Raw genomic sequence first — 11,562 nt, forward strand, 5'->3', positions numbered from 1 at the left:
TTCTTTTAGTTTTTTAACTAGACTGTTGACATACACACAAAGCAAATCCTCTGAAATAGAAACTTGGGTTTGAAATTTTCAGCATTCCTTCTAGTTACTGTATACTAAAAATGTAGGTAAGCAAAAGAAAAACAAATACAATATTCTTCATGGTAATTACTCAAAATGAGAAATTGATATTAATTCCACTTGACATAAACTAAGTCATCTCTGGTACTAATCTCTGTCTTCTAGAAAAACTGAAGACATCTACACTTAAACAAACAATAAACAAAAAATACCAAATGAATGAAAAGCAAGTATTATTGTACCCAAAACTGGGTTGAATATTTTCTTTGAGACATTAAGATTAAGGGAGAATCGACAATAAAGTGTGGTATGGTTGATAGAATGTTTATTACATGTTTTGTTATTCTACAAGTAATTTTTTTAAGTAAAATTATAAACAATTATCAAGAAAATATACATGAGTAGCATGATACTTTAATCAACCTTCCGTTTCCCCCATCACATAAATGAATTTGACACGCCTTCAAGTGCATATTACAAAATTATACTTCATAGCATGATACATACTTCTGTTTAGTAAAACATTTATTTATCACCAAGGAATGTTTCTCTAAAGTTGATTTCATTTAAGCCATACTGAAAAAAAAAAAAGAAGACTAATAATAATTACAAATATTTACCAATACTAGATATAATTTATCAGATCGAATAAATTTAATTGACTTGTATGTAATTTAAACATTGATAAACTCTCTTTAGTTGGAATAGCTCAGTAGGTGGCACCAGACTTTTTAAAATCAAGTTTATTCCTATTGTGAGGCATGTATCAACTCAATGATTGTGAGACCCACAGATAAGAGCAGGGTTGAGAGAAATTCCTGGCAGCTGAGGTTGATTGCTGACCTGCTTAATTGTAGGACAACAATCAATGCATTCTTAATAAAATCACAACATCTTAATTCTCCATTTATGTGGTAAAGCCTGAATGTTGTACTCTTCACAGTTTATTTTAAATGTGCTTAATTATTTAATAAGAGTACACAGTCTAGAATTTATTTTGATCTCTTGTTCTTATTCCTAATATAAACCTTCAACTCTTATATAAAATTAATTTTATTTACTGTGCAGAAAACAAACATTCAGTGTCAACTAAATAAATGAGAAATCAAGATGAGGCTTATGGGGGTTAAGCACAATCAAATGTGTAATAAATTACAGTACAATAAAATATCATTCTCTCATTTCCTTAGTGACTATTGTAAGATAACTAATATGTTTGAATTATTTTAATAACTAATGAAAATACCTGTCGATCAAAGAAGCACGCATTGTTGTAGTAATTGTAGCAGGCTGAGCTTCATTTAATTTGAAAACACTTTCAATTACAGAAATTTCAGTGGATGTAGTGTCCAAACCACAAAATGCTGACCAATCATTCACTACCATACCAGCGGCAATAACTTCTGATCCCCTATTTATTGTACCTGCCTGAAAAAGTTTAAGAGGATTTAAAATTGGTATTTCATTCAGAGGTGCCTATGAGAGAAATACTATTGAAAAAGGAGTGCTACCCAACTGCATAGGGTAGCTACATACACAGCATACTAGTCAAATAACTATCTTTTAGAAATTACAATATATGTAGAAATAATATAATCTACATTAATTTATAATTGTTTAATTTTTCCCTCTCATTATTTTCTGTCCTAACCTAATACATTTTAGGTTATTCGAAAGGTCAAGGTCATGTTTAGATTAGTTGTGTATCTCCTGGTGGGATCCAGAATGATTGCCGACTTCAAAAACCACGATATCGTCCCAAAACCACAATATCAGTGAATTGATATCGAACTCAATGTTGTATATGAAATAATAATTACTTTAAAATCAGTTTTAATAAATTAAATGATATTCTGAATAACTGTTTAACTATCTAAAAATACATGGATTAAACCAAACTCTAGAAAAATATATAAAAAGTTATAAACATTTAAAAAAGATAATATATATTTTTAGCAGTCTTAATTCAAGAATACCAACAACACCTTATCTAATAATCTTATTAATAAATAAGAACATTAGTGTAACTATTGCTCATAGTTACACTTTTCTCAGGTTTTATGTGCCAAGAAGGATGAATTTACAGAATCAAAGTTAGAAATGTATGTACATAAGTTACTCATTTATAGAGGAAAACTATCAACACTGTATTGATAGAGATAGGGGTCAGATCGGCACAGTGCTAGGAAGAAGCTAGGCACAGACCAACACTGACACACTTATAAACTATCACAATTTAAAGGTGTTCTTCCTTTTTTCTACTTCAGGGTGTAGGCCAAGGTACCCAGGAGGTACTTAAAGGAATAAATTTATATTGGAAATAAATTTAGTAATGTTTATTTTAAACAACAAGACAGATAAGAATTTAGTAACTTAACACCTATTGCAGTTCCTGAGAGCATCAAGAAAATTGTTTCCAACGTTAAATATACGTGAACCACAAACTACACCATATCAAGGAAAAATCAATCAAAAAGAGTGGTAAAATAAGGCCAAATAGAGACTTGATCACATTGCAGCAGTGGTTCCCAATCGAGGTTCAACAAAATAATTTAGTAATGGGTATACAGAATAATTTAGTAATACCATTCCATATCAACTCAGCAGTTTTTAACCCTACCATCTCCGATTTTCTTCAACTTCACCCGGTTTTTATATAGATATCTTAGCTTTTGTATTTCTAAACACTCTAATTATATCAAATGATAATGTAGGGGTCCCACCCACAATTCACCTAGTCCTACAAAAAGGGTTCCACCATTTACTACCTAGTACCAACAGAATTCCGCTGAAAAAAAAAAAAAAAAAAAAAAAAAAAAAAAAAATAAAAAAACAAAAAATTAAAAAAAAAAAAAAAAAAAAAAAAAAAAAAAAAAGGGGGTTGGGAACTACTGCCTCACAGTATTTTCAGAGTAAAGTATTAAGTAGCCTGAGGGTATCAAACATATGATACTCGAGTATCGGTTATGTTTCCTCAGAATTACTAAACAGAAAAAGGGCCAGCAAAGGTCTTCAGGACAGGACAAAATTTTGATTGAAATTTTCTATTTTCATGGTATTGTTTTGCTGAGAAAATAATGAATTTCAGCAAGTTTAGGTAAAGAAATTTAACAATCATAAATATATTATCAATATTTGATAGTAAGTAAAAAAGTGAAAAGATGAGTATCCCTTACCTCAGTCTAAAAATAGGATTAGCAGGTAATCTAATAATCTGCTTTGTATTGTACGTTGTTATTATTGATTTATTTTATTTTATTTATTTTTTCATTGGCGTGACAGACCGTGGAGGTCCAAAGCCTCGCGCGATGCACTTAAGAAATACTGACGTGATTTTCAGAGGGTGGGGCCGCCACTCCCAGACCTATTTTTGTGAGTGCCACCCATTGGCTAACGGGCCTCACTAATGCCCGGGGGAGATTGTGAGTGAGTATTGCGTAATTTTTATGCTTGAAAAAATCCTGGGGCCGGGATCGAACTCACAATCTATGGGTTGGTAGACAGGCGCGTTACCACGCTGCTACCATCACCCCCTATTATTGATTTATTAGTGTTGTATATTTACTAGTATACGAGTGTTTGTTATTGATGACTATTAAATTTAAATAACACATTCTTGATCATGACATTCCACATTTTGATCATGATGAAATTCTTAAATTTTTCTGTAGTAACACTTTTTTTTTTGTCATATTGAGTTTGAAATTGTTTCATTTATCTTGGGTGAATGAAATATGATAAGCAACAAATTATAAATATGTACTCACGACAAGTGGAACTTGTAGTAATGAGGATAGTTCATCTTGGTCTTGAGAAGAAGTTTGTGGATGAACCAGACCACCTTGATTTGACAAAACACAGTATGATCCAACTAACAGGTTTGAAGCTACGGTTTGTCGAAATACTTCGACATTCAGTGTATCGGACAAAATTTCTTCTGTTTCCTGAAAAATGTTTTCAAATTAACTTATTTTTCAAAGTAACCTCATTTTCTTGAATTAATAAACAAAAACAGAAAAATCAAACATTAAAGAAATAAATTTTAAAAATCAACAATTATATTATACATTCAGATGAAAATGAACTGGTAAAGCCAATATAGCAGAAATGAAGTCAGATACCTGAGGTACATGGTCATTAGGTTTACGACCAAAGGCCATCCAGAACAAAAATATAACTAGGGTATTAAATTTATCTGAGAAGCATACTGAATTAGTTATATGATACTATATATTAAAATAATTCAAAGTTTTTTTGTTGTTTATTAAATTGATGGATTTATGAAGAGTATAAGCTCACTGATGTCAGTTCTAACATAGTGCCAAATTAATCATTTATATGAACAAATTAACCAATTAGCTCAATAATTATATTAAAAGCATATTTTACAGAGGAGATGAATCACAAAAATAGGAGGTACTTTGAATTACTCTATTATGCTTACAAATCATAGGATGTATTTAAAGATAAAGCAAATATTTTATCAAAAGTTAGTAAAACACTGTTGAACTTTATTTACCTCTCAAGTGCCAAGATAAACACTCTTACACTTTATTACATCTAATGTGAGTGTATTAACAAAACTATAAAAACAAAATAAATACAATTGATTTTAATATATACCAAATTTGAAAATATTTTATAACATTATTTATAGAATAAATCTAAAAGTTATTATCGACACTGGAATCACCACAATAACTTCCATATTTTAGAACCATAACTATTTTCAATTAGTAAGAGATAAAATAAAACTCACTCTGTCAAGATCAGGATGTACAAGGGCTACATAATCATTACACGTAATTACATTTCCTAAAGCTGATAATCTCTCTTCTACCCTTTGTAACTTTACAGATTCAGGTAGAGAATTCCTTAAATGTTGAAGCTCTGTATCAGTAGTTGTATTAGGAACAAGAAGCCCATGTCTATTACCTAAACATAACAGCTATATACTACCAATGTCTAAAAAAAAGGCAAGGTTTGTTAATTTTAAGCTTACCAACACACATCCTTCCAATTATTCTGCACCCTGCTAGAGAAGCATGAATAACGGGAATAGTTTCTCCTAACTCTGCTTCAAAAACACTAAAATATAATAGGAATTAAGTTGATATGTGAATGCAGTACCATAGAAAATAATTTCTTCTTCAATTAAAATTATCAGAAAGTTACAAATATTAATCTAAGAATTGCCTACAGTATCATCAGATTTAGTTAGTACAAATATTACATAAAGTACACCCATATTCCAAATTAAAATTATAAAAATACATTTAACATACAGATAATACATATACTGTAAAACTTAAAAATGAAACACTTTAAACTTGATGGTATAAAATTACTGAGAAATTTAAATTGAACATTACCTGTAAAAATTTTCTGAACCACCTATTGCAACTAAACAGTAAGCATTAGTTAATTTACTAAAAACTCCGACTTCATTATTATTTTCGAATTGCACTCTAACAGCCATTTTAATAATAAATCACAACGAATTTGGTTAAGACACTTAAAACCATGTATTCAAAAATCGACACAATACCATGCAACAAAATATAAACACGTGCGGCAACACGGCATCCAATGGAGTTCTTAAAGATTAGACATAAGTGGCAAAAAAAGAAAATGAAAGTAGTTGGGTATAATGACGTATGATGCTAACTGTTATCTGGAAGATTGTTCCTTTTTTTGTCTCAGTTCAGGATCACAAAAGTTATCCAAAAAAATTCATTATATATAATAGTTACATTAAATATACTTCAAAAATAGGATTAAATATTTTGATGTAAGCTTAAATCACCACAGATCCATTCTACACCTTCCAGTCAAACGGATTATTGAATTTTATGGGTTACTGAGATAGCGTGTGTTAAACTAATAATTCTTTACTTGGCGGAAAAACAGTTGAAACTGTCAGAACCATTTATCCCATGGTATCAGATTAAGTTTTAAGAAGTAATCAAAAGCTTGGACGCTGAATTATTGTGTGAATCTTATACCTTGTACGGAGATTTTTTTTTCCAATGTTGCATAAATTTACAGACAAGGAACCTTTTCAAGTAAACATATTTTTTTATTGAAATAAAATATTCTGCCACGACCTAGAATTAAAAATGTATTAAGATTGATAATATGATCTATCAGAAGGCCTCGATATAACGTGTTCATTCATTCTGTGTTACCAATCTATGAAGGTAGCCTAAAGGACACCAGTCTTTTGACTTTATCACAACGCATGAGGGAACCAATTTCCAGACATAAAGGATATGGTTACGCTAACAGAGGGTACCACTCCTGATCTAACTAGTCACAAGCATGAGGGGAACCAGTTCACGAAACTTCTGGGTGTTAGAAAAGGAAAGTGAAGGATATTGAACTAAAAATCCTGCCCATTCCTACCAAAAAAATAAAATACTTGTTCTAGAAACGTCCTCATGAGTCACAATTGTTTAACGACTGCTAGACACAGTCATCTTTATTAAGAGTTTTTTGGAAATTAAAATCCTGTAAATAAAAAAAAAAAAGAAAAAAGACCCGTAAAAAACAAAACAAAAAAAAAAACTTGCTGGAAGATTATTGATTGACCGTGTGTATAGATGAATGGAATATGGTCCGGGTGCGGTCAAAAAAACTCAAATAGTAGATAATTATACTTATAAGATTGACTTTGTTTTTGACTGCCGTCAAAATAGCCCTGACGAAGCCCTGCAACGTGGGGCGAAACGTTGGCTCAATAAAATAGTATAATTATCTACTATTTGAGTTTTTTTGACCGCACCCGGACCATATTCCATTAAAAAAAAAACTTGTTTTTAATCTGGCAGGAGTGTCCTACTTTTTTGCCCCCAGAGAGGTGTCCCGTAAGCATTTATCTCATGGTAGACTATTTGTACATTTTTTTAATATAATTGGATGTGGTGATGACAAAAATCTTTATAACTACTTTCAATACAATTTGTAAGGGTAGATTGTAGCTCTTCCATCAGGGGCTGAAGAATCCAGATTTCGTAAATAATCTACTTGCTTCGGTTTGATTCAAAATAAAAAGACGCAGGAGATGCCAGAGTGAGCAAAATGCTGAAATGAGAAAAAAAAATGTCAAGTTAGGAGTATACTGGTAGAAAAATGCTCAGTCTTACCATTGCGAAGAGGCCAGAGCAAGACTGAATTGAGTATAGGTGGAGAGGTAAAAGAGGGAGTAACATCAACAAGCGGCAGTAACAACATCAAACGGTTTACGGAAGGTAGTGAAAAGTATAATCAAAACAGAAGAAATACTTGGAAAATATAGACGTTTATTTACCAATATGAGCAAAATGCTCAAGGCTACACCTCTCTCGGGTTAAACGTCTGAAGGAACAAAGTGTTTTTGAGGGCTAATTTCCTTTCATGGGAACGAACAATTATTTTTTTATATAATCATGATTCCAAAGAAGTATTGTTTTATCTCGCAATAGGATGATGGATCTTGTTGTAATATTGGATTCTAAAATGATTTTGTTCTAAACACTTTTTCATTTAATGCACCGTTCATGCTCAAATCATCAAAAAATGGTTTTTAATTTTGGTGGTTAAGACATTCAGGACGCGTAGAGATAATTATATTTCGAAGCTTTATATTATATCAGCAGCTTTAGTGAGTCCATGAGAAGTGTAGCTTTAGTGTTATTAAAAAAACAAACAATTATTTAATTAAATATAAGAAGATGGTCAGGGTTGCGGTCAAAAAAGAACTAGTTTTTAACTATTTAATGTCCGACGTTTCACCCCACTTTGCAGGGCTTCATTTGGGCTAAAAAGATACAAAAAACAACTAAGAACATAACAACGATAAGGTAAATTAAGGTAGGATAAAAATTTCAGTCGTGGTTAGGTTACGGCCACATACCGCCGGAAGCTTTTAATTTAACTATTATTGGACTATTCCTATCGGTCGTTTCGTTATGTTGTGTAGTGTAAAGGTTTCCTCCTTAAACATTATATTTGACAAAAATTTATTTTTCGAATTAGATGCGCGTATCCTTTAGTTAGAGCGTTCAAATCATATTATGACCTTGTCAAAGGATTTAATATCATTAAATCCGATTTAATAACTATAAACTCTATCCTTTGATAAGGTCCTATGTCTATGAAGTCTTAAGGTTGATTATTTTAACAGAAAGAATATTTAAAACAAAAATAAAGGAATTTTAAGAAATTGAAATAACAATTCAAATTTTAGTCTTGAAACATTTTTAGATTTTATGTAAATGTTCTCCAACGTGATGACATCCCATAATACTAGCTTATACATATGTTTCTGGCTCGAGCCTCCTATGTCTTAGTTTTATAGCTCTTTACAATTAAACTTACCATTTGCTCTGGTATTTGCAGGGGATTAACTTCTACGTTTTTTCCACAGATAGCTGCACTAGAGAGATAACAGCTCCTCTTCGAACAGCTGATTGGAAACGGCGCTGTTCCTAAATTCTTGAAAGCCGGTCCCAATCGAAATAACAAGGTAGATCATGTTGTTTAATGATGGACACTTAGTTGAATTACCCTAAATAGACTATCTGAATGGATTATCAGTTGATAAGTTTCATACATAAGGCATCTCTGTTATTTCAGATTGCAACTTTCTGTCACTTGGGATTATGAATAGCTACATTTATATTATCTTAAATTTCCTTCTTTATAATGATCTACTTCAATTCAGTTTTCAATAAAATGGCCTTATTGTTCCTCAATTTGAGAACTGAACATTATATGTACCTGCCTTCTTATATAACAAATTTCAGAATGTATGCTCATTAATAACAAATTGAGAGTAAATTTAATATCCTACAGGATTAGTTCTTATTTTAAGTTTAAAAATTTCAGTGTTGTCAAATAAAGTACTGGGGAATGGGAGAGAGAGACTGGCGACCTTTTGTTTATGGTGGTCTGGCCTCCTGCATTGCAGAGTTGGGTAGAGTGCATTATGATTGTAATGTTACTTAGTCTATATATTTTAGTTGTTTATTATGAATTGGTTTTGCAGGCACGTTTCCTATTGATACTACTAAAACTCGGTTGCAAGTTCAAGGTCAAAAGTTTGATAAAAAATGTGCTTCTTTAAAATATCGTGGAATGACTGATGCATTGTTAAAAATTTCTAAACAAGAAGGTTTCATTGCATTATACTCTGGGTATGTTAAATAAGCTTTTAAGCGTGAAAATCTTGCCTGTTAGAACTATTTTTTTCTTCTTTCTGCACATGATTTTGATGTAGTAAGGTACGAATTTTTCTTCCATGAAAGTAGAGGTTCTTTATTATTCTTCTAGATTAATTTTTTTCAGTTTTGCCAAGTTATAAAGCATGAAATATTCTGTTATTGTGTAAAAATTCTCTAACAACCTTAGTATCTATCTAGTAAATGGTAACATCAGATTTTAAATTTAATACAATAACTTTTTTTCTAATGCTGATTCTGAAAAATAAATAATTATGCTAATCTATTCCACATTTTCAGTACTTGCTAGGAGAATATATTTTTTTCTACACTTGCTGAAGGTCCCACTTGGTCAATGTTGTCTGTTCTCTTTTTAATAATATAATTTAATATTTTGGAAATGATTTTATAATAATAAAAAATTTTTTACTGAATGTTTCAATCAGGAATAAAGAAAAAGAACGAATAGTTTATTGTTTCGATTTATTAAGAGTCCAGAAAAAAAATTAAAATATTTGATTTTTCCATTTTCATATTTCTGCAATTATATTTCAATAGTGTTAGCTTATTTTTTCTTCCACATATTGTAGTAATTTATTATTATCACTTACCAGATCCCATTTCTTCGTGATTAATCAGATTTTCATCCAGCAAAATTTGTATATCACTAAATCTTGAGCTCATTTACTTGACATTAACTTTGTCTGAATTTTCTTCTCTTTTTATACTCTTTGAAATGTAAGTTCGCTTCAAGTATGCATGTCTATATGTGCTTATTAGTTTAAAACTGTTAAGATTTTTTTTTTCAATTTTTATTTTTAAATTTATAACATTTTTATTTTAGAATCTCACCTGCTGTTTTAAGACAAGCAACTTATGGAACTATAAAATTTGGATCTTACTATTCATTAAAAGATTTTTTGGAGAATGGAGAAGAAAGTGTTAGCACTAATATATGCTGTGCAGTTGTGGCTGGGATGGTGTCTAGTGCCATAGCAAATCCTACTGATGTTTTGAAGGTTTCCTTACTAATAAAACTATTATAGCTATGATGCTATTATACTACCTATTTCTCTTGTTTACCCAATATTATATTTTGATTTCATCTTATTAATACCCAATCTAGGTTAGAATGCAAGTCCTTGGAATGGATAATAGGCTCGGATTGTTTGCGTGTTTTAAAGATATTTATAATCTTGAAGGTCTATCCGGTTTATGGAGGGTATATTTCCTTAATTTTATTTGGATATAAAGTATTTTTATATATAACATGTTTATGATAAACATCTTCATAATTTTAGGGTGTTGGACCTACTTCACAGAGAGCAGCTGTTATAGCTGCTGTAGAACTGCCGATTTATGATTTTTGTAAGCATTGCTTGAAGTCAAAAATAGGAGATTCTGTTTCCAATCATTTCATGTAAGTAAAAATTATTTTTATTATACTTCAATCGACATTTTTTCCCCTTCATTTTCATTTAAACTGTGTGTGTACAATAAGTGATGCCAAAACTATACTTTAAAAATTAAATATATTTGTCTTGTTCTTGATTAATTTCAAATATCTTTGACTGATATTAATCTTTAAAGAATTACCTTAATAATACTAGAAATATCTTGCTTTGGACATTATTTCGTAGTGACTTTTTACTATAAATATTAATCAGACATTTCTTATACTAACGTAAATATTATAATGGAAGGCTCAATAAATAGTATATTCTACTATTTGAGTTTTTTTTTTTTTTACCGCACCCGGACCATATTCCTTTCATCGTAAATATTATTTATATCGTCAAAAGAAAATTATGTAATATTTAGACTCCATTGACGCTAGAGCTGCCTTCTAAAAACAATTCAAACCTCTAGATTCCCTAATTATTATTTGAACCAATTTTAATTGAGTAATGGCAAAGAACATTATGTTACCAAAATATGATAATCATTAAAATAGTTATAAATCAAATGGGCAAGCAAAAGTGTTATACATTTATATATTATACATTACATTAGATGTTATTTTCATATAACTTTTTAAATAGTACTAATAAATATTATGTCATAAAATTAATAAAAATGTTTTGTCAGGAGTTTGACAATTAGTACAACTTGTAGGGGACATACAGTATTTTTTATTGACAATGTTGTATATATATTTTTATTTGAGCCAAATGTCATATTTCCTGCATGTCATTAAACAAAATATATATATATATAATGAACGCTAGTTAAAGTTATTGAAGAATTAGTTTTAAGAATAACTCAACACTGAACTGCATAGGAGGCTGTAAGA

General features: G+C 30.3%; 2 protein-coding genes across 6 annotated transcripts in view; one reads left to right on the forward strand and one right to left on the reverse strand.

The window, feature by feature from the left end:
- Window positions 1–377: 377 nt before the first annotated feature.
- On the reverse strand, window positions 378–5,679 carry eIF6 (eukaryotic translation initiation factor 6). Its single transcript, XM_014431476.3, has 6 exons — window positions 5,442–5,679; window positions 5,072–5,157; window positions 4,829–5,004; window positions 3,837–4,013; window positions 1,316–1,497; window positions 378–645 (listed from the first exon to the last, which is right to left on the reverse strand). Exons 1-6 carry the CDS (start codon window positions 5,546–5,548, stop codon window positions 636–638), a joined length of 738 nt encoding a protein of 245 aa, XP_014286962.1. The 5' UTR covers window positions 5,549–5,679; the 3' UTR covers window positions 378–635.
- Window positions 5,680–8,459: 2,780 nt separating this feature from the next.
- Window positions 8,460–11,562, forward strand: part of Bmcp (uncoupling protein Bmcp mitochondrial) — a 5,993-nt gene continuing 2,890 nt past the window's right edge. The window contains exons 1-7 of one of the 5 annotated variants that reach the window (XM_024359520.2): window positions 8,460–8,575; window positions 8,686–8,858; window positions 8,938–9,025; window positions 9,098–9,245; window positions 10,114–10,288; window positions 10,396–10,491; window positions 10,571–10,689. In XM_024359520.2, the coding sequence (XP_024215288.1) occupies window positions 8,962–9,025; window positions 9,098–9,245; window positions 10,114–10,288; window positions 10,396–10,491; window positions 10,571–10,689 (602 nt within the window). In that variant the 5' untranslated portion in view covers window positions 8,460–8,575; window positions 8,686–8,858; window positions 8,938–8,961. The remainder of the gene's footprint in view (window positions 8,576–8,685; window positions 8,859–8,937; window positions 9,026–9,097; window positions 9,246–10,113; window positions 10,289–10,395; window positions 10,492–10,570; window positions 10,690–11,562) is intronic. The other 4 variants (XM_024359516.2, XM_024359518.2, XM_024359517.2 and 1 more) reach the window with 4 other exon arrangements.

This window comes from Halyomorpha halys, unplaced genomic scaffold (genome assembly GCF_000696795.3).
Source record: "Halyomorpha halys isolate HHAL.00 unplaced genomic scaffold, Hhal_1.1 Scaffold977.1, whole genome shotgun sequence".
NCBI classification, from domain to species: domain Eukaryota; kingdom Metazoa; phylum Arthropoda; class Insecta; order Hemiptera; family Pentatomidae; genus Halyomorpha; species Halyomorpha halys.